General features: G+C 47.0%; 2 protein-coding genes across 11 annotated transcripts in view; one reads left to right on the plus strand and one right to left on the minus strand.

Moving 5' to 3' along the window:
• The window catches only part of FAM13A (family with sequence similarity 13 member A), a 141,970-nt gene extending 128,079 nt beyond the window's left edge, over nucleotides 1-13,891 (plus strand). For 6 of the 7 annotated variants that reach the window (XM_080397311.1, XM_080397313.1, XM_080397314.1 and 3 more), the window contains 5 exons: nucleotides 1,444-1,539; nucleotides 3,100-3,183; nucleotides 7,184-7,380; nucleotides 8,077-8,178; nucleotides 9,184-13,891. In XM_080397311.1, coding sequence (XP_080253437.1) covers nucleotides 1,444-1,539; nucleotides 3,100-3,183; nucleotides 7,184-7,380; nucleotides 8,077-8,178; nucleotides 9,184-9,310 — 606 coding nt within the window. In that variant the 3' untranslated portion in view covers nucleotides 9,311-13,891. The remainder of the gene's footprint in view (nucleotides 1-1,443; nucleotides 1,540-3,099; nucleotides 3,184-7,183; nucleotides 7,381-8,076; nucleotides 8,179-9,183) is intronic. The other variant, XM_080397312.1, reaches the window with a different exon arrangement.
• A 2,125-nt stretch (nucleotides 13,892-16,016) lies between these two features.
• The window catches only part of LOC308067857 (putative E3 ubiquitin-protein ligase HERC3), a 55,591-nt gene continuing 45,711 nt past the window's right edge, over nucleotides 16,017-25,896 (minus strand). For 3 of the 4 annotated variants that reach the window (XM_080397396.1, XM_080397395.1, XM_080397398.1), the window contains 4 exons: nucleotides 24,079-24,161; nucleotides 20,665-20,848; nucleotides 19,770-19,872; nucleotides 16,017-17,807 (listed from right to left, as the gene is read on the minus strand). In XM_080397396.1, the coding sequence (XP_080253522.1) occupies nucleotides 17,599-17,807; nucleotides 19,770-19,872; nucleotides 20,665-20,848; nucleotides 24,079-24,161 (579 nt within the window). In that variant the 3' untranslated portion in view covers nucleotides 16,017-17,598. The other variant, XM_080397397.1, reaches the window with a different exon arrangement.

The following is a 25,896-nucleotide window of genomic DNA, read 5'->3' on the forward strand; positions in this document are numbered from 1 at the left end:
TCTTAAGAGTTCTTCTCTGCCAGTCCCACTCCTGGGAGGGCTCGGAGCTCTTCTGCCCCTTGCAAACCAGCACCCTCCCCTGCTCTGGAGGGAGGATGAGAAAGTTTTAGGAAGCTCACTCCAATGAAAGTCAACTGCAGACAAAATAAAAGACCGTTCATTTTAAAATCTCCTCCCTGTCTTAAGCTGTATTCCCTTCCTTCCTATTTCTGTTGCAGAAAAGGAGACTGTACAAAGCTCCCTAGGGGGTTACACTGTTGATTTTTGTGTGGCGGCTGTTCAGATGCTTTGGTGATTAGCAGCAGCAAAAAGCCTCGAGGAAGATAGGCATCAGAATCAGTTAAAGCTTCACCTTGTAAGAGCTTTATAATCTAAAGTCAGACAAAAGAGCTAATGGAAAGACAGTCATAGGATGTGGGTCAGACAGTACTGAATACAAAGACAGGTGATGGTCAGGTTGGTTCTGCCGAGTATTCTGTTTTCTAAGCCTGCTGTAACAAAACACTGAAGAAATAAACCCTGACTTCCTCACAGCTAGTACCTGGTTGGACAGACCTTTGCTTTTACCACATGAGTTACTAGCTGTTAGGTCTTCCCTTCTCCTGCACTATCAGTACTAAGACTTTCAGCTTAGCTTGGATCTGAAAGAAACCAGAAATAAACACTGGCAGTTTGTAACACTGTCACACGGGGGAGGGAGCATGACCACAGCTAGGGAGAGTAGAGTCAGGGGCAGAGCAGTGTAAAGAGGGCTTGGGGTGGGCATTACAGCACTAGTCTGTCTTCTCTATGCCACACAGCCCTGGCACTTTCATCCCTTCTCAGCTCTGTGGTAACTTCTCCTCAGCAAGGTTGCTGGGAGGAGGGGTGGAGAGCAAGGTTAGGTTGTTCAAAAGATGAAGAACTGCGGCCTTGGACAGGAAATTAGGAGAAATAGCGAAGCCAGCTCAGCTTTTGTGATACCTGTAGTTTAGCTACCCTAAGAAAGACTCCTTACGTTGCAGTATCCAGTCATTGCAGCTCTTTTCTCTTTTTGTGCGTCATAAACATTGCCTCTGAGGCCCCAGCCACAAGAACAAGGGTGGGAAAGCTCATGTTGTGCCTTATAATGGTAGACGTGATTACAGGCACAGACTGTTGCCTCTGTGGGTCGTTTTGTTCTGTGGACATACCTAAACTGGTCATTTAAACAGCCTGTCTCATACAGCCCCATTACAAGACACCCCACAGCTTGGGTGCTGCTTCATCTGGCACCTGCGACAGGAGATGTAATGATGTATGGGAGCACTTGCATTACCAGTTTCAGGGTTAATGCTGCTAACCCATCATCCTCAGGAGATTCTGTTCAGGCCCCCTCTGACTAACAGCGATCACAAGCACATGCATTATAGAGTGGAGCATCTGCTGCAAGCTGCATGGTTCTCAATTCTTTTTCCTTTTCAGGTTACCAAAAACGAACGACAGGTGATGAAGCCTTTGTATGACAGGTATCGCTTGGTCAAGCAGATCCTCTCCAGGGCGAACACCATCCCTATCATTGTGAGTAGAGTGTTGTTTTCGGGGCTATTTCTTCAGTTTTGGGCTGAGGAAACAGCAATCACCACACTTTGCATACAACACAGTCACTAAGGCCAAGTCCCAGCCTCCCTTATCACTCAAAGACCAAGCAAATGAGTCAATCCATGACACACCGTTTACTGAAGTCGCGCAAAGCTGGTCAGGGGCCTCTAGTTGCCCACCCATGAGCCATGGGGCACATCTCACCTTGTGTTGTTTCTTCTCTTTCCATTGAGCTGCTGCTGTTACTTCATCATCTTGTGTTTGGCTACAGCCTCACTTCCCTTTTCTTACCAATCCTCTGAGCTGTAGGTCTTCCATGCTGCTTGGTTACATAGGCTGGTATGTGAGGAACACAGACTTGTGTGGGTCCCGCAGGAGATACCAGTCTCCTTGGCTGAGAGAAAGGGCCAACAGTCTCCTAACGCTTTGTGTGTATTAAATAAATCCTGCAAGTGGCGGACCTCTTTTGAGGTGGTGCTTTGGCAAGGAGGCACTGCCACCAGCCAGGAATCCAGTGCACCCATCTAGGGAGTAAATGCACTATCTCTAATTTTAGACAACTTGTGTAGGCCACTTTCTAAAAATTATTTGATCTAAAAAACCCACACAGAACACTTTTAGCCTGTCTGTGGAAAGAGAATTGTTTTATCATGGTTCCTGTTTACTCTGTCATGTATGATCCTTCACTTTTTTTGCTGTTCCCAAGCAGCGCTTATGTCCTGGCCACTTCTTGTAGAGGGGCAGTGAAGTGAATGGGCTGGCACGGCATTGCTCAGTTCAGTCACACTGGGAAGTGGCATTTTTTTCTGTAAATAGTGGGAGATGGTCCTGCATTTAAAACAAAACAAAAAGCTGATCCTCCTTGAATATGCAGAGTACTCCCCAAAATGTGTGCTGTGAAGATGGTGCTGGCAATCAAGAAGGAAGAAACTGTGTAGCTGTGCATGGGCAGTTTAATGCAAAGCTCTGAAAAGAGAGAGGTCAGAGCCCGTTTAGATGTGAAACTGAAATTGTACGGTGGCTAGCAGAGGAGAGACAAGACTGGCTTTCCCCAGCCCCTTAAGTGAGAGCAGCGAGAGACTCATGCAGAGGCGGGACACATTTGAAAATCCATCTCTACCATCGTTAGACAATTCAGTGGGAAATCAGGGTCCTGGAAACCAAGCCTGGGAAGCCTAGCTGGGCTTGTACTGTAGCTCTGGAGAGCCAGCCAGATGTGGGGTGTGTGTATGGGCCTTGGGCTGGGGACTATTTTCTTGCAGCCTTTCCTTTGTAGTTCCTGCCCAGCTAGTATTCCAGCATCCAAGTTTTTTTTCTTAAAAGTGTTTGGCAGCGATGTCCCTTCCTAAGCAATGTCCAGTGTCCTGAGAGAAAACAGCCCAAGGTTCAGGGGGTTTGCCAGGCATGTTTAAGAAGTAGATTTCTCCTGATGGTCCAGCAGTGAGCTGAGAGTGAATGTATGGGTGAGAATGAGCTGAGAGCAGGTGGTGGAGGAGAAAGGGGTTCATAATGTAACATACTTGTTAACACCTGTCACAGGGTTCCCCCTCCAGCAAGCGGAGAAGCCCTTTGCTGCAGCCAATTATCGAGGGCGAAACAGCTTCCTTCTTCAAGGAGATAAAGGTGAAGACCTCCAGCTGCTAACTAATTGCTCAGTTTGCATCAATTTTCCCCTTATACCAATGAAAAAGAATGATTGATTTATTTTTTTCCATCAGTGTTGATTTTTTCGCAGTGTCCTCCTGAAAAATCAGTAGCTGCTTTAAGCCTCGCCAGTTCTGATCAAATTCTTCCCTTGTAGATAAGAGTACAGTATTTCCCTGGCTTTGCTTTCTTTCCCATCCTTCTCCTTCCCCCTCCACCTGCACATAATTTATTTTGCTTTAAAAAAAAAAGAAATCACAATTACCTTTGTACCTTGCTTTTTTCTTCCTTTCCTCCTTTCTTTTTAATGACACTAACTTGTTTTGCGGTAGTTTTTCTCACTCCAAAGCTCTGTGGCTTGCACACAGCACCGTGGCAGGAATGAGCTCTCACAAAACTAACACTCGCACGTGGAGCCAACTGGGGCACCTGTGGATCCTTTACCTGCTCCCATTCACATGCTTATTTTATCCAGGGCTCTTTGGTCACCACCTTGTGAAGGGTATTTCTAACCAAGTTACGTGAGGATGGAAGTAAGAACAACTTGGTTCTGCTAGTTAACGCTTGGTTAGATTTGGATGGGAGGATTATTGTTTGTCGCGCTGCTGTGGGGTGGTCATTCTTGATGCTGAAGACAGCTGTGATATTGGGCCGCCTTCCCCTGAGAAGTTGTCCAACAGTTGACCAGGACATGCAGTGTGGAGCTGGGTGGCCCTGGCTTTCTTTTGTTACCTTTGCGATTTAACGGGGAAAAAAGTGCTTCAGCACACTTGGGTCACTTATCCGTTAAATCAGCCAGAGTCTGGTTAATGGTGTGAATACTGCAGACCTAGATATCCCAGGTGATTTGATTATTAGGCAGTTACAGTAGATTGCGTATTAATGGGACTGTTCAAGGCACGTGTTCATTAAAACCAGATCGCAGAATGAAGGTGTTAAGCTGCTGGTTGGAGGCTAGTTAATCGTCACTGAGCAACCGGTATTTTCTAGATAACTGCTGGATCAAATCTGCAATAGTGGTCTGGTGGGGGTAGTTTGGTTTGGGTTCGTTTCTTTCTTTTAGTGTGTCCTCTTATTTTTTACCTATGCTTGCACCCAGAGTCAGAACTTAGAGCTGTCAGTTACGGTGATCTCTGCTGCGCAGCATGGCTGGTGCTGTGCCGGGCAGCATCACACCAGCTCAGCAGTGACCTGCGGGGAATGCAAACCCTGGCGGGTTTCTGACTGAAGATCGGGGTGACAGCCTGAAGCCTGTGAACACTTCGATGCCTATCAACACTGAAGTAGGGCCCTGTGAAGCTGCATGTGGCAGCTTTGCACTGGACCACATTCAGAACTAAAGGGAGGAAATCGCCAAAAGGCTCCGAAACGTGCCCCCTGCATAGGTCCGCTATGGGCAGAGCACTGCCTACCTCGACAGGCCCTGTCACTCTTGGGTTTTCGGGGGTTTGCTGTTGTGGTTTCTTGGTTTGGTTTGGTTTTCTAAGCATTTGGGAGAGCTGGATAAAACCTTGGAATTGATTTGAGGTGAAGCCTTACCAAACATTTGGATACGATATCTTGAATATTGTCTGTGTTGAAAAAATGATTGCAAAGTTTGCTTTTTGGAAGTGCCGATGATGAGATGCTCTGGAGATTCTATATTTGTAACTCTGGAAAATTCAGATGCTTCATGACTGCGTAAAGATCCAAGCAGGTGCAAACCAAATAGATCTGGTCAGTGAAGATCATTCTGGTTTGCGGTGTAAATGCCAGTGCAGGTTTAAAATAAGATTCCCGTGTGAGACTTGTTTAAAGCAAAGGCCTTAGATGGCCATTTCCATTCGAGTTCTTACTAAGAATACTTGTAATTCACTCCTTTGTTTTAAACAGCAAAATGCTTTGAGAGGTCTTGTGACATCCAGATTTAGCGTTTTGGCACTGAGGTCAAGACAAGTGAAATTTCTACACGTTCTTTTCCTCCCATGGGCTTCCGTTGGCAGGAGGTTTGTCCTGAGCTCTGGGCCAGAATAATCCTTGCTGGCAGGGGCAGTGCACTGGGGCCTTGGAGTGGAGCAAGCGAGATGGGCTCGTGGGCATCTGTGGGGAAGACACCTTGCATATGTCCTCGGAAGCGGTTTGTCACAGCGCTTAGGAAAATTGTCCCTTTCCTTTCTTTCCAGAAGCAACTTGGGTCTTCCAGGAAAGGGCACGGGAGCTCCTCCTTTGGTGCCAGAGAGATTCCTCTACAATAAAGCGCACCGCTTTTACTGCTTAGATTGACTTAGCAAATCCTCCTCCACGCCACAGCAGGATTGGCGTTCTCCTGCCTCAGCCCTGGTTGCCCTTACCCGGCAGGGCAGGGCGGCATGCTTGGGGACCGGTAAACGGCACCGAGCGATGGTCTCCCCTCCCCCGCCCAGCATGAAGTTGTTTGCAGGGTTTAAGGACAGTACCTGACTGCTGGTTTAGGCCTTCTGTTTAAACTATATAATTTACATCTGGAGAAATGGTTTTGTCTAATTGTATGCTAAATATTGCTTTAACTTTTGCAAGTTCACTGCAGATTTTCCTGAGATGTATTCCAATTTATCTGTATCTTTTATTATTATTACTCAAAACTTCTCCTCAGCTCACCTTTTTTTCATCCTCAAGCCTCCACCTTAGTTGTAATTCTCAGCCTGTGGCTTTGCAGTGCATTTTCATGGCCTAGAGCTTTAACAAAAGAAGAATACTCTGGGCAAACTCCTGATTTCATGTAAATGTACACGTTCATAAATCTTTGACTTTGAGGATCTAATGGGACTAGGCCGGGTCCTAGTGTTACTTTCTCCCTTTTTGCTTGAAATGTGGGAGCAGTCGCGTAGGAATAATGGAACTACTCACAAGGAATCACATGAAAAAAAGTAAAGAAAATGGCTTTTTTTGATCCCAGTGCAACAATGTATTTTTGCATACACTTGAAGACTTTGGTGATACTAGACCTCAAAAGCCTTCAAAGAATTGCATGTGCTTAAATCCTTCCTGGCTAGAGTTATGTGGTTGTTAAGATAGATATATATACACACATACATATTTAAGAGGCTTACTGTCCATGCTGGCATTTATTACCTTCCTCTTATGCTTATGCCTCGTGCCTTATATTAAGGTTGAAAACTGCCTTCTAGAAATGTCTCTGTAAGTAAGAGAAAACTGGGCCCTGTTCCCTGATAATCCAAATGATTTCTGGACAGTGTCGCAGGACAAGCGATACTGTGAATTAGCAAGCACAGCAGACACTTTCAAATCTTGTGCCTCTAAATTTTGCAAAAAAAATTTGAAACAACCCAATGATCAGTGTACTTCAGGGAAATTGCACTGGGCAGAGTTTCTACTCCAGTTTTAGTGTATTCCAACTAAATGGTGCAGAGCTGACATTGGGAACGTGTTAGCAACAGCAGTCCTTTTACAGTCAGTCATATCCCACATCTGGGCCATTGAAAGACATCTGAGCTCATCGCTATCGCTGCACGAGTGTTTGAGGTCTGGAATTCAGCCGTTACAGCGAGCTGTTGAGCTGCATCTGTTGAGGGAATGTTTCACATTTTAACCTGGCAATCTGTATGCTGCCAGGTGTATTTGTAGGGAAACCTAGAGGATGGCTGGTATGCTTTAGACAGTATGCATAATGACTGGAAGTGTTTTTATTTACATCAGGATACATAAACAAAGCAACACGTTGCTAAGAACTCCAGGGTTTTTTCACCTGGTTTTGTTGCCCTGGGTCTCCTTAACTGGTCTTGAGCTGGTGGTCGCAGTTTCTCTGACATGCTTTGGGTACAGGGTGGCTTACTGATGGTCTTCTGGTGTCCCGTATTGCTTGGCAATTAAAGTGCTTGCTCTGCCTATCCACCTCTTTTCGTACTTGTTCCCCAGTGCATGTGGTGAAAGGAGGTGCCTGTTTCTAAGAAGGAAAGCAGTAACCTGTTCTGTTACGGGGGTGCTCTGTCCCTCTCTGTAGGAGGAAGAGGAGGGGTCAGAGGAGGACAGCAACGTGAAGGCAGATCTCACAATTACCATGAAAACAGATTTCAATGTGCGTAGCTTCTTGGATCAACTAGAAGATGACGCTGACGGCTTTGTTTCCCCGGTGGATGATAAGATGCCATCTAGGAGCAATCAGGATATGGGGCTTTCAAATCTCCATGAAGCATCCATGTATGTTGAATTCACAGACAACTTCAAAAAGTTATTTCTTGCTAAGATATAATTTTATTTGTCAGAGAAGTGTCTAGAATTTTTTTCCCCCATTTATGATCTGAGTTGGATGGGTTTGAGCTTTATTTTTAAATGCAGTAGACCCTCATATGAAGGTTGGGGAAGAAACTGCCTTGTCATGATACTGATATTGGACTTCTGCATCTTTGGATTCTAACACTAAATAGTAGCTGCACTTCACCAGTGGCAAGGCTTTATCATGAAAACAACCCTGTACTCTACAAGGCTTTTCAGGTTTTGGAGACATCAAGTTGAACTAGCTTTGCTAGTTTCTAGCAGCTGGGTCTGATGCAAACGCATGTAGGTGGTAGCCTTAAGCTGTCACCATTGAATCTTCGTCTTGTAAAAGTCACCAAAACCAGACCCATCTTCAGCATAACTCTTTCATAGGAGTTAGTGGTGAATTGTGAAATGCACACTTGATCTCCTTAAAGGCTTCAGCTTAAGTGTATGGTCGTTTTGCTGAACAAAATTCAGAGAGTTTTTTGTTGCAAGTAACATCAGGTTGCTAGAGCTGCTTGCAGGAGCAGCTCCATTGCTTGGCATAGGTACAACCATACATTTGTGGAGTTACTGTATATTTCCTGCTCTAATTGTGTACACGTGTATAATCTTGTTTATATTTGAACCCAACAGCCCTGAACTGTTAGAACAGCTCCAAGAAGTCAGGGAAGAGAAAAAGCGAATCAGGAAAAAATTGAGAGACTTTGAAGATAATTTTTTCCGACAAAATGGAAGGTAATAATTTCTCAGCTGTCTCCCTGTCCTTCAGCTATTTTTAATGTTTGGCATCCACAAAGACCTCCAGATACAGAAAGACACCTGAATTCACTATTATGTATTTTTTCATCATCATCAGTGTTTTACCCACATTCATTACAGTTGCCCATTAAAATTAGGTTCTTTTCTGCCCCCTGCCCCCCAGAGAACTTCAGGGACAACAGCCTCTTTGAAAATTTTGTCTTAGGACAAGCAGTGGAAAGCAAAAGTACAGATTGTGAAAATCTCGCTGCCTCTAGCACAGCTGCCAGGAATGGTGGAATAGGTTCTCGGCGATAGAATAATTTGTTTTTTTCCTAATGATATATGTTTAGATTTCTGTCCTATTCTTGCTTGTCTATGAAGTATTCAGACACCAGTTTAACAAGTATTTCTGCTTCAGTGAAGCTGAGTTTATTGTTTTCAGAAAATGTCCCGCATTAATAAGCTGAGGGAATGTTTTAATATATTTATACTCCTAAGTTACCTTGTTAGTTTCTTCCCACCAGCCATCATCCTTAGAGGTTCTTGTAAAATCACTGAAAACTTTCATGTAAGCTAAGACCAACCTGATCAAACAGCACCTTCCTTTTCACAAGTGTCCCTGTTGGTGTAAGTGATGTGGTGCCAAGCCCGGAGCAGCTGTATTTTATGTTGCCTATGCTAGCAGGCTGACATTCAGATGTCTCCTGAAACGTGCAGAGGCTGGCAATTTCAGAGAAACAGGGCATGCTTCAAATAAGGTTTTGCGTTTGGAACCACAGAATTGAGTTCAGCCTCGATATGCAAACGTCCCATGCTTTGTTAGAGCAGTTTGTTTGCCCCTCTTTTATTCCTTTTTGGGAGGGGAGGGAAGTTTGGTCTCATTCCCTGATGAGGAGCGGAGGAGAGGAGCTACTTTGTAGGTCTTGTTGAGGGACAGAGGGAGGTTGCTGAGGCAAGACTGTTACAGAAATCCTCATGATCTGCTTTCACTCCCACTAGGAACGTGCAGAAGGAAGACCGCACTCCTATGGCTGAAGAATACAATGAATACAAGCAGATTAAGGCCAAGCTGAGGCTGCTGGAGGTCCTGATCAGTAAAAGAGATATTAGCTCCAAGATCATGTAAAGGAAGAGATTGTTTTTGCCAGCAAACAAAGAGGAGAGAGCACCAAATGGACAAACGCATGAAGCGGATGCAGCAGAAGCCTGGCTGGGGAGAGCCAAGGAGCTCCCTGGGAACTGATGGGCCATTCCCAGAGATGGGAGGGGGAGGAAAGGTGGCTTTCCATCACTCCCTACACTTGCTGTTGTCCAGTCTTTTTTCCAGGCCTGATGCCCAAAATGGAGTTTGCCAGTGCAGGAGGCATGACACTGCACTCAGTGGCTGCACTGAAGGGATCCTTCTGTTTTGATTTGCTTACAGATCCTGTAATATTTAGAATATCAGAACCAGCCATGCTATTCTTTTTTTTCCCAGGATATCATAGCAAGAGGCAAAGCAGGTTGAATACTGATTAAATCATCAAATAGCTTCTACTTTAGTTTCACAGACAAGTGCCCTGACTGATCTGCTGTGAAGGCACAGGTCAGATAGCACCAAGACTGTTCTCTTGTAGCTGCAGTAAAGGTTTGCTCAGACTTTTGACCTGGCTGTTTGGAGTCCAACATCTTCTGTTGCTCTAGAGAAATGCTGTAAGAATCTCCTCGTCATCACCCAGAGGTGGTGTGAGTTACGGTTTTGCCCAGGCTCGAGTTGGACTTTCTTCCCACTTTTTTGATGGCAGATTCGACTGAAATAGAAGAAAGTACCTACATCTCTTTAGGACAGCAAAGAAAACGAGCCATACAGAAAGGTTCTTGCCGACTTGTTCTGCTTGGAAGGTAATACTGTAACATTATGACCACGGGCGGGCAACTGGGAAGAAAAGAGGTTTTAAAAGCTTTAAGTCAGAATCCCTTGGGATTTTGGTTGGCCGATTGGTTAAACATCTGGTGTCAAGTATGTGGAAGATACCTGGAAGACCCACCCTGTTAGTACATGTACTTCATCACCCGACACAAACGTAAGAGTCTAAGCTGAACCGTCCGTGTGAGTGTCATACATACTTGCTAGCCTAAATTTTATTATTTTATGTCCACTATCAGACGATGTGGGCAGCAGCAATGACACTGCGATGGTGGCAACAGGGGATGGTCTCTTCCCGGTGTGTTTAGGTAGTGTACCAGCACAGAGGATACTGCAAGGGAACGGAAAGTCTAGAGCCGTGCTCTGCCTACGGAAAGGGCCTGTGTGTCAGGTGCGGGTTTTGACAATTCATTGTTTTTGAATTTGTTCATGACTTTCAGAAAAGATTCAGGTGCTCATGCCAAACGTGCTGCCTGAAGGAGTGAAAGGCAGCAAGTTCAGGGACGTACCAAGTAGCTGAGGGCTTGCAGCTCCGCAGTCCCAGGCCCCCTGGACTCGCTCTCCCGCTCCGGAGGCTTGCACGCACCGACTCGCTCAGCCCCGAGCCAGGGCTCAATCCTGCTGCCCCAGGGAGAGCATTTCTGTAACGCTTGCTTTCGCGTTGGTCCCTGGGGAGCTAACGGGCAGAAGCCAGGTGGCTGAGATCAAATGCGGTGCCAGTCGTCACAGCCAGGCCTCGCGGAGGTTGTGCCAGAGGACTCGCAGAACTTCACCCCTTTCCTTCTTTATACGGGCAAGTGGGCTCACAAATAGATGTATTTGGGTTGTGGTGCTTAGACTTACCCCCTTGCACTTGCTGTATGTGCTGTGTTAATTCTTGCCAGCACCGATGCTGGTTCGGTCTCTCCAGGATCCCATAAACGCTTCACAAGGCAACCTTCTCCCAGTGGGTCTGCGCATGCCCATTGCTGGTCGGGATGGGTAAAGCAGTGATGTGCGTTAGCGAAAGCACTTGCGCCGGGGACTCCCACGTTGTTTGGTTTTTGGTTTTCTTTTTACTGATTGCAGAATTGCCTGTTTTATAGAAGATCAGTGAAGACTGAATTTAGGGCTTGGCTTTTCAGAGGTGCTTTAGTTCCCATCACTTGAGAGATGTGGGGCTTTGCCTCGGCAAAACTGATCCTTTAAGTGTGTTAACTGAGCTGACAAATGGGCTCAAAAACTGCTTTTTGAAGATGTTTGACTGGAAGGGAAGCCTGACCAGGGTAAACCCATCCGAACACAAGGCAGCCCGGGAAATCAGAGCTGTACGGGCTCTTCCTCTGAGTCCATAGTCGGCTCTCCCGAGTCATTCTAAGCAGCTAAGGCAAACTGGCTGGGATGTCACTCTACGAGTAGAAGTGTGGGATGAGAAAGGATGTTGGATTACCAGAAAGTCCTTGGCGCTGGGCTCAGTTTTCTGTTGTTCATGCCCAGTTCAGCAAAGCAAAAACAGGTGGTGAGCACGTGCCTCAACCTTTGAGATTTTGCTGAATCACAATGGACTGAAGCTTGGGTGCTTTGCTGAATCCAAGCATCTTTATCTGGACAGGAGAAGCAGTTTCTGCCCTTTTTCATAGTCACACATTTTTCCAGTGAGCCAAGGCTTCCCAGGAGTATGTTTTCTCTGCTTATTTTTAAAAGCCTGTTTGCACTGTGTACTGATAAATTATCTTGTTTGCTGGGTTTTGCCCCTGACAAATCTTGATAAATGATAAGTAGGGAACAGTCCATTTTATTTTTAAACTGATGAGATTGTAGCATTTTCTGATGCTTAGTTACCGCTGTTTACATGGTATATTGCTAGAATTTCAGATAGTTTATATGAAATGTAAGTACAATTATGCACTTTAGAGAGTTTCTATTTTTGAACTTTGAGAGCTAAAAGTAACAAAACCTGTTAACTGAGATTGTACATTAAAAGAAAAAAAAAAAAAAAAAACAAACCACACCTAGCTATCTCTATTCTTAAACTGTTCTTTTCAAGTTTTTCCCTGTGGCAAGAAGAAAAAAAAAATAATCATCATCTGCTTTGTTGCAAAGAGAACTGCTAGGAAAGATAATCGTAGAGAAGAAGTGATTTTTTTAAATTCCAGTCGTGGAAAGATACGTATAAATGCTCAACTTTCTGTCCTGGGTTTGCAGATGCTGCAACTCCCCTCTCCCAAGCCTGCACAGGAGCAGGGCTCCAAGACCTGAGCACTAAAATGTTGTCTTTGTATCTCCCACAGCTGATCTGACTTCCCACTAACCACAAATAGCCAGAAATGACGTTTGCCCCACCACACTCCTAAGTCAATCCAAGCAACATCTCTGTGTTTTGTTTGATGAGTTGTCTATGCCAACATCAATGTCTATTGACTGGAGAAGATTAAATACAAGACTGTTTTTTAAAAGGTGTGAAGTACTGTACAAAAATGTACTTTATGTGATATAAATAAGCTGTTTAGTATAAGGCAACCTCTTTCCCTGTCACTAGAACAAACTGTCTGCTGTAGGACGGCAGCACGGTCTGTTGGGCTTCCCATTTACCGGGGCCATTTCAGACACGCGTGTCTGTGTTACCACACCGCGGGATAATAAATCATCACCCCTTGTTTACATGAGGAATGGCTTGCAGACAAAATAAGATTGCAAGACTTAAAGACAGAGGAAGACTTGCCATCCTTACAAGTTGCATTTGGTTTTACTCTGTTTACTCTCGAGTAAACAGTCAAATAACGGATGTTTATGTTAAAGGCAGTGAAATTAAAGCATCTTACCTTTGAATCATTCTGCTAAGACCTCAGTTGTTATTCCTGGTATGTGCAAGTTTCAGAGGGTAAGCGCTGCCAGACGTCCTCCAGCCCAAGGTGCTTCCCAAGTCCTCTTTGGAGACGTTTGCAAATGCGTGATTCAGCAGTGCTGGAAATGAGCTGCCAAGGTGAGAGCCAGGCTGTAGCCCCCAGCTGTCCCCACCGTGCCCAGAGGTGGAGCTTGTCCTGTTTGTGGGGCTGGGCCATGCCAGCCACTGGCCCAGTGCTGGGCTTGAAGTGGTGGCTGCTTCAGGTGGCTACTTCAGTGGCCCTTGCTGGCTGGCGGCAACCATGCAGAGCAAGCTGCCAGAGGCTGGGCCCCCAGCCCGAGTCTTGTCCTGCATCAGGCCAGCTGTGCTTGCTGTACATCCAGGGTGCGGAGCCGTACAGCAGCTTGGTTTTCAACGTCCTTTGGCTTCGCTGTTTCCTCGTCTCCTCCCGTTTCTCCTTCAGGGGGTTACTGAGGTATTGCTGCCTCTGACCATCACGGTGACGAAGGCCCCTTGCTCGGGCTGTAAGACACACAAACTGGCTCCCAGAGTCCAATTGCGAACAGCCCACCTGCACCCCACATTCAGAAGATTCATAGAAAAAACTTGCAACCTCGGAGCTGGGGGCAGAGCAGCACCTCCCGCTACAGGGGGAGGCAGTCGAGTCTCGCCAGCCTGCGCCCCTCCTTGCAGCACAGGGTGTTGTACACTTGCTGAACCTTGTGTGTTTGGAGTGATCCTTGTGCCTGCCTCCCTTCGGATACCTGCATGCAGTGGTGAAGCATATACATATATGGATATGTATATACATCAAACATGCTATATTTACACAAATACCTTGGTATATATCAAATATTTGAATTGATCGGAGTGCAGAGGCTGGTAGAGGTGGGGTGGGTGTCTTTTTTAACATAAATGGATCAAACGTTACGTGTATATTTTATATAAAATGAGAAAATAAAACTATTTTGACTGCAGGTGTTCGGTGACAGTTTTTGTTACGTGTCAGACGCCGCTGTGGGTGTCTCAGCGCAGTACACGAGTGGCCAGGCAGCAGCGATGGCCCTGCCTTTGCCCTGAGCTGGCAACTTTCTTTTTGGTCTTGCCAAAAAAAGGAGAGGACCTTTCGCTGCCCCGCACCTCGGGTCACACACCACACTGCCCCGCGCTGAGGGGGCCAGGCGCGTGCACGCCCTGCTGTAGGGCTGGGCGCAGGCCACCCGGGGGGCTGTGACACAGACCTCACCGCCGCCACGGCTGGCATCTGCTACTGGAGATATAAATACGTATGTACACACACTGTGCGTGTAAGTATCTATAGAAAGTATACACACTTACCTGTATAGTGTGTGTAATGTATTATTGTAGATAATGCATGTACACAACGTGCAAGACATTACAGAAAATAGACAACTATATATAAACCTTACACAATTATATAATCCGGATCACACAGTAAAGTATATGCATTATATTGACTTTCTAAAAAGTGTATAGATAGGGTATGTGCACATACCTAATGCACATACAGATCCATCCATATATACGCACTGCAATGTGTCTCTTAACTGTATATGTATTTACGTTTCCCACAGAGGCAGGGAAGTATTTTACTTTGTTTTTAAACAAACTTTCTGACAGAAAATTCCTTTTCACGTCTGGTATTTGAGCAGCGCCACCATTTGCCACCAAACGCTCACCTGTGCCTCGGCAGCCGTTTCCCAGCCACCCAGCCGAGTCTGGCGCCAAGTCTCTTCGGTTCACGTCAGCTTGCCCACCTTGCTGATACAACACAAATACTTTGAATACGTATTTCTTTTAGTTTGGTAAGTTACTAGTAGGTATAACCGATGCAGTAACACATTACAAAGGATGCTGCACACGTACATCTAAGTGTATTTATATATGCACACTCCCAAACATACCTGTGCACACATGGTAGCTCATTATTAATCCTACCCAGGAGCTGCGTGTTTACGCGCACAGCTAAAGGCAAGCGAGCAGCACCCGTCCTTCATAACTCAGGGAAGCTGAAGCCGTGAGGCCACATCATAGAAACCCTGTATTAAGCCAGTAAATTAACAATTATTTACTTACACTAGTGATGCGCCAGAGCTGGGCCAGCACCAGCAGGCCATGTCATTGCTGGCCGAGTCCCCAGGCTGCAGCTCGCAGCAGCTACAAGCGGGTGCTGAGCACCCCCTCCCCAGGCCTATTTTGGGGGGGGCGTCCCCAGGCAAACGGGGTGACGGGCCCTGGCACCGGAGGGAACATCTCAGCTGCCAGGCTGCGCCTCGGCCACACACCCCCCGCAGCCATCCACTCTCGCTCGGTCTGGCATTAAAATTCCTCTGGTATGGCTGCCACAGCTCCTGCAGACACAGGCCCCTCGTTAATTAATTATTTGCTATTAAATAATGAAGCAGCAGCTCTGAGGCGAGTCCAGCGTAGGAGGGGCACAGGGTACCGCAGGGCCGCCGCAGCCTTGCCGCCTGCAGCACCCAGCTGGAGCCCTGTGCATCCCAGGGTGCTCAGACCACAGGGGACACGGGGACATTGTCCCTGGGGTCCTGCCTGCACCTGGCAGGGCTGTGGGACTGGGCAGGAGGGGCTACAGGCTGCAGAAGCCTTGGCGGCCTTCAGCGCCATGAGGAGAGGCACCAACTGCGTGCCTTGGTGCCTGTGAGGCGAGAGGAAAGGAGAAGAAATAACGGGGGATGTGGGGATGAAGGGACAGGGATGGACAGACAGGCCTGGGCTCAGCTCCCTGTGAGCTCTTCTGCAGGGGACCTGCCCGACTTCAGCTGAGCCAGGACAGGCAGATAAAACTCCTCCTGCTCTGGCTGTGGAGACAGCAAATCCCCCGGGGCTGGGGCTACATCCTGCCTCGCTCTCCTTTAGCCGAATCCAGGGGAAGAAGGGGAAGGGCAGCATTTGACCAAAGCAAGCAACAAGGGGATGGACTGGGGTGCTCACCAGCAGCCGGGCCAAGGCAGAGGTTCTTCCAGATGCTCAGAGGTACAGTGAGACCGGGGGGAGAGGCAGTGCCGGTGCCTGGAGCAGCCCCTCCTTTGCTTCCCGACAGAAAGGCAGCCACTCAGGCAGAATTAAACATCAAATTTATTGCATAATACTGTACTATGTACACACACATCGAAAATAAACATTTGATATAATTGTATATTCGTCTTCAGTGCTGCATTAGAAAGAGGCTGGAGGGCTCTCAGTGTAGCCCACAGCCTTTCTTAAAAAAACCCAGAAGCCTAAAACCTTTTGTTATGAGGTGCAAAGTTCAATACTGTATATTGAACACGGTGCATAAATACTATGTCCTAATAACAAGTCAATGTCAAAACCACCCTAGGCTTAAAATGAGATTTACATCAAGACCTGAAAAATGGGGGAGGGGTTATCATTCAAACTTCATTTAAGGGCGGGGGGGGGGGGGTCTGAGACTGGGGGAAAGGGGATAAAGGCTCTCCAATCTTACAGGATAGAATTTTTGGTAATGATTTTGCCTACTCAAGTCCTAATGTACCTTTCCAGTCTAATTCTCACACATTGGCTTTTTGCAAAATAAAGTAACCGTAACTGCAAAACCAAAGCCAATCTCCAAAGAGAGGGTTATCACTCAGAAGTGGATTTCATGCTTCTTTCTTTTCTCTGACCTGATGAGACTGGAGAACTCGTACACACCTCGTACACCCCCGCACGCTCACACACACGCACGCACGCGTGACTCCTCTGGAGAAAGGCGGCAGTGGGTGAGAGCTGCCACCTCACCTTGTGTTGGAATAACAGGTCAGTTTGGATGGAAAAACGGCTCTGCAAAGCCCACCTGCCTAAGTGGCAGGCTTGCCAAGACAGAAACACAACACAAGAGAGATGCAATTTGAGAAACCCATTATTATAGGTAGGGTTTGTCCTTCCACCGGCCCGAACACAAACCCTGCTCCAGAGGATTTTGAGGTTTTGTTAAGAAGACATTGCTTGGAAACAAAATTTGAGACAACTGAGGAAAAACAAGCCAAGCATCCCAAATCATCACACTCTCCATGAGACATCCTGGTGCAAAGAGACAGAGCATCACTAATACACCACCCCTGGGGGTCACAAATAACATCCCTGCCCAGTACCATCCACCAAGAACCAAAGGGCACAGGGGATATTTCCATTCAAAGCAAGCAAGAACCAGCTTGCGTTTTAAAAAAGATGGAGGGGGAAAAAAGGAGGGGGGTGGGGGGGCTAGTCACAGCTTTTCAAAAAGAAGATCACTATTTCATCCTCAATTTCCACCATAGCCTAAATGCAAGGAACATCAAAATATTTAAACTGAATTAAAAGGTAACTCTGCGTGTGTGTGTAGGGGCAATAAAAACAAACTATAAGGAACTGCCAGCCAGGAGGGCACCGATGTCAAGTTGGAGGGGAAACAACAGAAACGCCCACTGAACTTACTTTGTTCAGTAGTTGAGAAAATTCAAAGCAATAGCCTCTCCCTGCCAAAGCCCTGCAAAACGCTGGCAGCATCAAGCTGAGACTGCATCATCTCAATCTATTATTATTATTATTATTATCTTTTCCCCGAAAAATGCTCTGATCCATTCCCTTATAAAAATAAAGCCAAGCCCATCGTTTTCTTCCTCCGTACCCAAGTGTCTGTGCCTCTCCCACACCGGTGCGGTCAAGCTAAGCTGAAGCCCTCGTAGTGATCGATGGCTTGCACCAGCCGGGCGCAGAGGATTTCCTTGCTGCTGTACTTGGGCAGGTCCAGGAGGTTGTAGCAGGTGTGCGCCACCGGCAGGTACTGCTCACCGCTGGCCGTGGACTGGATGACGATGCGCAGGCTGGACATGCCGTAGATGGGAATGCGGTCACTGCCCGTCAGAAACACTAGGAGAAGGAGAGGGCAGGCGGCCAGTTAGGGTGGGCAGCTTCTCCTAATGACAAAGCCCGTCCCCACCTGCACAGCGGGACCCTGCCTGGAAGGGAGACGCTGCCCAGCCCCCACGCAGGGCACCGCTGGCCTCGCTGGGGAGGTGCTGGCCATCGCGGGGTGCGCAGATGAGTAAGTAAAGCAGCCCACAGCACCCCCCTTCCCTTAAACGCCCCCTCTTATGTCCAGGCAGGATAAAAAGGAGGAAAGCCGGGGCTGCCGGGTACCCACTGCAGGGGCACCCCCCCTGCGGCCACCCCTCCCAGGCACAGCACCTCGATGCCAGGACCAGGGTTGGTTCCTCCCTGTTGCCCCCATCGTATCCGTGCTCCCCCTGCGCGTGACCCTTGTGCAGTGTCCCTGCCATGCTGGTTGGTGGTGAAGTTACCCACAAAAGCCCCTGCTGTGACCCGGGACTCCCGGGTCCCTCTCTACACAGCTGCTAACTTCAGCGTGCAAATTTCTCTAACTCGAACATGCAGGACAACTAGCTGGCTGCTGCTTTCTTTGGAAGAAAAAAACCCTCAGATAAGAACACTGGCCTTTATCGTTCCAGTAGCCACAGAATCATAGAGCAGCTGATGTCGAAAGGACCTCTGGGCCACTCCCCTGCTCAAGCAGGGCCACCTAGAGCAGGATGCCTAGGACTGTCTCCAGCTTTTGAGTGTCTCCAAGGATGGAGACTCCACATTAACCTCTCTGGTTAACTGTGCCAGTGCTCTGTACCCCTCACAGGAAAAAAAACGTTTCCTGATGTTCAGAAGGAAGCTTCTGTGTTTCAGTTTGTGCCTACTGCCTCTGGTCCTGTCACTGGGCACCACCACCAAAGCCTGGCTCCCTCCTCTCTGCACCCTCCCTTTGAGTATTTGTACTCCCTGAAGCCCCCTGTGACCCTTCTCTTCTCCAGGCTGAACAGCCCCAGCCCTCGCAGCCCTTCCTCACAGCAGGGATGCTCTAGTCCCCCAGCCGTTTTAGCAGCCCTTCACTGGAGTCTCTCCGGTATATCCGTGCCTTGCACACTGAGGAACCCAGAACCGGTCCCAGCACTCCAGGTGTAGCCTCACCGGTGCTGCGCAGAGGAGCAAGACCTGCTGGCAACACTCCCCCTAACACAGCCACGTGTCACTTTTGCAGCAGGAGCACATCGCTGGCTCTTGGTCAACTAGGTGTCCACCAGGACTCTCCAGGGAGCAAAAATGGCTGGCTGCAGTAACAAACTCAGAGTCACCTGCCCTTAAAACCACGTGTTTCTCCTTGTCTCCCCTTTTTCCCCAGTCACCCACACACAGCACCTCGGATCTGTGTGTGGCTGGGACACTCGAAGCAACACACACATACACACACGCTTCCACGGCCGCTTCTGCAGAGGATTCCCTCTCCTCCTCAGCACACCACCCACCACAATAGCACAAGGTGACCACCATCAGGAGGAGAGGTATCTGCTACTCAGTCACACCAACGCGTGGTCTCATTTTCCTGCCACATTATACACCAGCTTCTCCACTCAGCTGTCACCCTACAACTGCCCCATGGTCCATAAAAAAAAGCCCTGCGGCGCCTGGAAGCTCAGCTTGCAGAAAAAGGAACCAGACTAAGTACGGGCTCTGGGGACTGCTATGAATTCACCATCTGGAAAAGCAAACACATGGATACTGCACTCCCTTGTGAGAGACTGCATTTGGTCTGGCACTGCAGATATCACCCAGCTATTCTGAGGGTAAAAATGAACACAAACGGGAAAAAAATAGATGTTTTCTCCCTCTCCTGGTTATCAGACTAGCAGATAATTCAGGAGATAAGCATTCATGCTGGATCATCTTCTAGCACTTAATGCAACATGCCATAACCCCGGAGCTCGCACACACTCCCACCCGAGTCTTTAATTTCAGGAAATCTCTGCACCACTGCAAGATACTTACAGAGAAATTTCTTCTTCTTTTCCAAGGGAAATGCATGAAAGGTTTCCCAAAACATTCTCACAGTTGGATGTGTTGCAGTGTAGTCTCCCTTATAGACAGCGCTCTATTGGAAACCAAAGTCACATCATTTCATCTGGCACTAGAAAGCAAAGACTAAGCAGAACCCAGACCTGATCTCCCCCAGTATCTGACATCAGATTGATGTCTGATAGTTATGGAGAGCAGAATGGGTCATGGGCAATAGCACGGCTCAAAGACCCAGCCAAGTGTTCTCCTAGCAATACGTGGAAGGTAGGCGTTAGGCTTCCAGCTATCCACCTAATTACACATGTCATGAAGAATCCTGGAGTACCTGTTCACAGGCTGGGCTCGTGGACAAGATTGTGTGATCTCCATTGCAAAGCCACTTTTACTGCTGAGGCAGACACAGAGCAAGTAACTTGCTGGTCTACGCATTTTGAGAGAATATAACTCTTACTTTGTGTCCAGACTCCCCTCTGAACCCTTGGCTGTGTGCTTCTTGCCCTTGTGCAGCGCAGTGAGTTCTACTGCAAATTAAGACCCTAACTTTCTCTTCCCTTCTGTCTTAGGTTTCATCCCTAAAAAAAGCAGACAGAAGTCCTTCTCCTTTGTCCTTTCTCATCCTGAATTTCCTCCCTGAGTTATACCAGTAGCAGGACAGCCCAATAAGAAGCTTTTTGTGTGAATGACGGCAAGATGTACAAGGAGCATTAGAGAGAAGGAAAAAAGAAAATAGAAAAAAAAAAAAAAAAAAAAAAAAAAGACATTTGTGCTTTATCACGCCTCATGAGCCAGGCTGTTGCCCTCCTCATGCAACTGCACAATCCCAGTAATCGTGAAAAAGTAGTAAAATATGACAAAAGGGAAGCTTTACCTCCTCCAGTTCCTCCCAGTTGTAGTTACTGTTTCCAACTATCATGGCCCTGAGCTCTGTGGGCTGGAAGAGTTCCAGGACTTTCCCACCACACACTTTCAGGAAGCCAGTGGAAAAGGCCGTGTACCACTCATGGATGGAAAGGTTGAAGATGTAATTTACGTAGGCTTCAACAAACTCTTCCCTAGTGCACAGAGAGATCAGGCAAAGGAAAGCACTTTTAAACATACGCCTGGGCAGCAGCACTGCGAAGTTCTCCTGTTTCTGCCTGTAATGTGGCTCACGAACATGAGTCTCCGAAGGTTCAGCCCACTGCCCTCCTCTCACTGAGCTGAGTCACTGCAACACCGACAAAGTATTAGGCAGCAAGTGCCACCAAGTGTCTGCTTCTTCCCTGGCAGTGGCAGCGTGGGAGGTGCCCAGGGAGCCCAGGCTCTGTACTACCAGTAAACCCACCCAGTGCCCTTGCATCCAGTTGCCCAGGGGGCCAGGAGGGAGCCAGAGTGACACCAAGCACTGGGATGCCCTCTTCTCTATGGAACCCACGGCCTGCACAGGGGTTGTGTTTAACAAGCATGAGGATTCCGTCACCAGAGGAACATACCCACCCCCGGCCCAGCATCTGCAACCCTACGTTCAGGAAGCCCAGGACATGAGCTCTTCATCCTGCAGGCATCTGGGGTTACTGGGGCTCTGCGCCCACCTGCCATGACCTCAGACTGCCAGGCTGGTCGGAGCAAGCGCTCTGCTGGGGAGAGGGGACAGACAGTGCTCAGAGGACTACCGCTTCCGAAGCCAAGAGACGCACAGAGCCCCAGTCAGGTGGATTTTCGGAGGCAGCACCTGCTGACTCCGTCCCCAGCGAGTCTTGCCAGTGGTTCCCCACTTTCAAAGCCAAAGCTGTAGCCTAGAGGCAGACGGAGAAAACCCTGCTCTGAAAAGTCTTGATCTGAAACTGCACGGCCAGTGCCCTCCCTCCTGGCCCCCAAGAGAAAGCCACCAGGAGAAATCAAGAAACACCCCTCACTACAGAGCAAGAAAACAGTCAGCATGGAAACCTCCTCTTCAGCCTTCACGCTCTGGTTAAAGAAATACAGGACTCGTGCACTTGGGAGTATCTGGCAAAAAGAACGATTCCTCTCAGAATGACAACCCTCTGTTGGGCTTCAGGAGTTCTCAAGAACAGCACTGAAGTAAAAACAACATTCTGTAGTCGCTGGCAAGAAACTTGCGGCAGGCCCGGGCCAAACCCCGTCTCAGGATTTTGTTAGGAGGCGAAGCGTCTTTATCCTACTCTCTTTCCGATTCTCAAAGCACCATGATCAGAGTGCAACACTAGAACTTTATTTGTGCAATGACTTGCAATGCTCCCCCGACTCTTTTTTTTGAACACCTGACAATAATGTACCAGCAAACTGGGACACGAAACTGCTCTCTGTGGGTGGAGGTGTCATTTTTGCCTGACATTTGAGAGCAGCTCACACTTGCACTCAGAGGATAAGAAGATCGGGGAACACTACAGAACCATCTCTAGCTGAGGAGGTCACAACTGAAAAGAAGTATTTTGAGCTTTTGGTGGAGGAATTCTCAATGGATATGCTCTGTAAAAGCAGCGACCATGGAGGAGAAAATGAAAAAGAAAAATAAGGAAGCAGACTGACAAAAATGAAAACTTGGAATAAGAAACCATATAGCAAAGGGAGAGTTGCTTTCCAGTGCGTTCGCTTCGTTGCCATTTTCCCGATAGTCACCTGAGCATTAGGGAAATCCAAGCTGATTAAGCACTTAACTGTTGCTTAATACCTCCCTGGCTGTTATGGTCATGAACCCTTTATTAAGAACATTTTTATGTTCTGGCACCCAAACATGAACTACAAAGGAGAAAGGGAAAATGCAGGTATTTCCTATTTTGCGTTTTTCAGTCAAAACACTCCTGTGCATTCTTCTGTTCCCAGTGAACTTCCCTCACGCACGAAGGGCAGTGCCCAAAGACAAGCACTCGCAAACTATTCAGGCCAGGACGGCAGCAAATTGGTCCTTGGCCTCTAAGTGTAGGGGTGGAGGAAGTCATTAAGCACTGTAAGGTGGATAAATTGACAGCCACGTCTAGACTTAGATTTAGAGGTTAGCTTGAGGTCAAAACTCTGGTCAAGACGAAGCAATTGCGTTTTGGAACATGTTAAGCTGCTGGAGCTACACACTAGCCTTTGTCCTTCAGGATTTTCTTCTCTCGTTGCCTATCCTGACTTAATAAGCAGTTGCAAGAGCTAACCTGGATGCTCTTCCTAAACATTTGGTCAGCTAAGATCTTTTTTCCTCCCCTAGGCCAGTATGGCACACAGTAGAAAAAAACCCCAAGTTTTCTTCTAAGTGTCCATGCCCAGGCTAAGAACCTAAAGGGTCCTATCACTGCATTTTCCTCTTTACTTCACCGTCACAAGCACAAATTAAACTCTGCTCCATTTACCTGAAGGCCACCTTCTCTTTGCAGGGAGCCAGACCTACACTGCTCCACCTCCGCGTGGGTTTTGCATGGAGGCAGCTATTTAGTTGTAAAATTGCATCCTTTTGGGCAGCAGTCAAGTAGGTAAGAAGGTAATACAGACAAAGCTTTTGTTATGGCATTGGCTTTAGACACAATCAGAACCCTTTTAAATAATCAGATTAATAGGAAATTACTTCATCTCCAGACCTTCCAGCAAGGTCTTCAGCAATCCTAGCACAAGCCCCTGACCGTGCTGCTGACCGGTCGCTGGATCACACTGTTTTGCCAGCAGAGAAAGAATGTGAATGCTGCTCCAAGCAAGAAAGGCATTTGTAGAAATCCAATTACAGGATTAAGAGAAGAAAATAGTTTAGCAGCTGGAAAAAGGGCGGGGGGGGGAATGGTAGCTGTGCTAGTAATAACTCTTTAAGTGTTCAAACAGAAAGGAATCCATGTACAGTAGGGCCTTATGGCTCTAATCAGGGATGGTGGTTCTCCATAAGGCATATTCAAGGGCAAGCATTTCTGGATCCGGATTTTATACAAGTTTGCCAGGCTCAGTTTTGCTGGTCACGTACAGTTCCTCTCTAAACCATCAGGGAGATTAACCTTCAAGGGGCAAAATCATGCTGCAATATCTACCATGAGAAAACTGCCACGGCTCTGTATGAAGGTCTTTTGCAGGAAGGAATACGTCCATCCAAAAGGCTGTGGGGTACTTCCCATCTTTCCATGTGGGCTGGTGGAAAGATGATGTCAACTTACTTTAGTCAAGTGCTGCTGGCACCCGGTAACTTCTGAACAACTGATCTTAGAGTCTGCTCACAGTGACTTCTGATTCTCTCTCACACTTCACCTCAGCCAGAGTTTCCGTGGCATTGCGCCTGACCTCACACCTACCAGCCCATCCCCACCTACACCCCGCTTACCTATTGTCCTTCTGCACCAGGATTTTATCTCCATCTTCGATCAGGTTCTTCTGCTCCGTCACACCATAGCTTTCCCTGCAGATCTATACAAAACCAGAAAACTAATTCTACCAGAATTACTTTTCAGGCTATACGTCTGCAGAAAGTATGAGTTCTTTTTTCACAGTTGCTGACCGGCATGTGAAGGGTGGGCCAGAGAAAAGGGTATAGGCAGAACACTTTCTCTGTTCCAAACTCCCTGCACACTTCACCACCTTCCATCACTTAAATTTGCTGTAGGACAGCTATTAAGTCTAAATCCAAAGTCAGAATTGAAAAAAATAATTATCCTTTGAGGTAAATTTCTTGGGGGGGGAAACCACCAAACATACACAAAAGCCTGACAAGTAAAAATCTGCCTTTAACTAAGCCCACATGCTCCAGCAATGAGGACTGCCTTCTTTATAATAGAAGCTCAGTAGGCTAATTAATCCACTCTCACTGCAAGATGGCATGACCACAGCTTTCTGCATTTGCCTGGCCTAGAATGGCACCAGTACAAACCCATTCTGTACATGCAAAATTGGTCATGGGGAAAAAAATGCAAAAGGATCAATTTTCAAGTTGTTATGCACAAAAGAAGCTCAGATTTTGATATGCAAGGTGAGGTAATACTTCCAACGTTTCAGATATCAGTTATTCATTTCAACATTTTAGCAGATATATCTGCACATCTTTATACATTATGCAGTACATAGCACAAGAAAGAGAGTAAGAAAACCCTTTTGTGTAAACGGAGAGTTTGAAGAAAAATCTCCTGTGTTATTTCAAAGGTATTCTTTTTTTACACAGTCTGCATTATCAACATTATGGCTTCACTTCACCCATCCTGAATTGTAGCTCTGATCTGCATGAGAAGGTTGGACCCAGGTCTGACTCACTCCAGCGTAAGGTGGATCTAAGAGACTTCATGCGCTCTCATCACGAAACAATGAGGTGGACATTCTCCTAGCTCAGCAAGGATTTTTGTCAGTGCGTAGCAGTTTCCTGGTACCTTGTTTTTACCCCAGGCAGGCCCTGGACAGAGTCGAGAACCCAGATCAAGCTCCAGATGAACCCACCACTCACAACTTTTAGAGCACCAGAACTTTAAGACAGAGATACGGAAAGATGGAAGCCCTTGCCCTGCCCGAGCCAGAGGAAACCAGCTCGGAGAATAATGATGCCGTAATCTTTGTAAGGTTCCAAATGCTTGCATGTGTCCAGGGACATACCTGATATTCCAACGTACATCAAGATCAAACTCTTAATTTCAGGGACTCTCCACTGTGTAATAGAAACTACAGCACCTAGGTTACTAGCTAGAGAAAGATTCTTTTACTGCTGTAGTAGCACGGGAGAGCTGACTACCTCAGCATGCCTCCTAGCAACAGCCTCCAGCATTTTGCTTCTAGAAGTCTGACCAACAAAAAAATAAATTTTCAAGTTAAAATATTAATACTATGACAGCAATGAAAATTCTAAATTGTGTTAGCATTTCAAGAATTGACCCAGTGATGTCAAAACCTAACTTCCATTTTCAAGGAGGATTTACTAATCTACTTCTTACTGTCTAGTGTGACAAGTGGGCCACTGGCATTTAAGTCACATGCCACAGTGACAACAAGGCTATTCTGAAAACCAGTCAGTTTAATCTACTTACAAGCTCAATTTTCATGACCACTTAACAAAAGAACACGGGAGATGACAAAGTATTTTAACATTGACTTTTAACATTATCATGGGGGGTGTACTGCAGGAATATAGTTTGGAATAAACCATAATACACACAAATAAGTA

This window comes from Falco punctatus (assembly GCF_963210335.1).
Source record: "Falco punctatus genome assembly, chromosome: 1".
NCBI lineage: Eukaryota > Metazoa > Chordata > Aves > Falconiformes > Falconidae > Falco > Falco punctatus.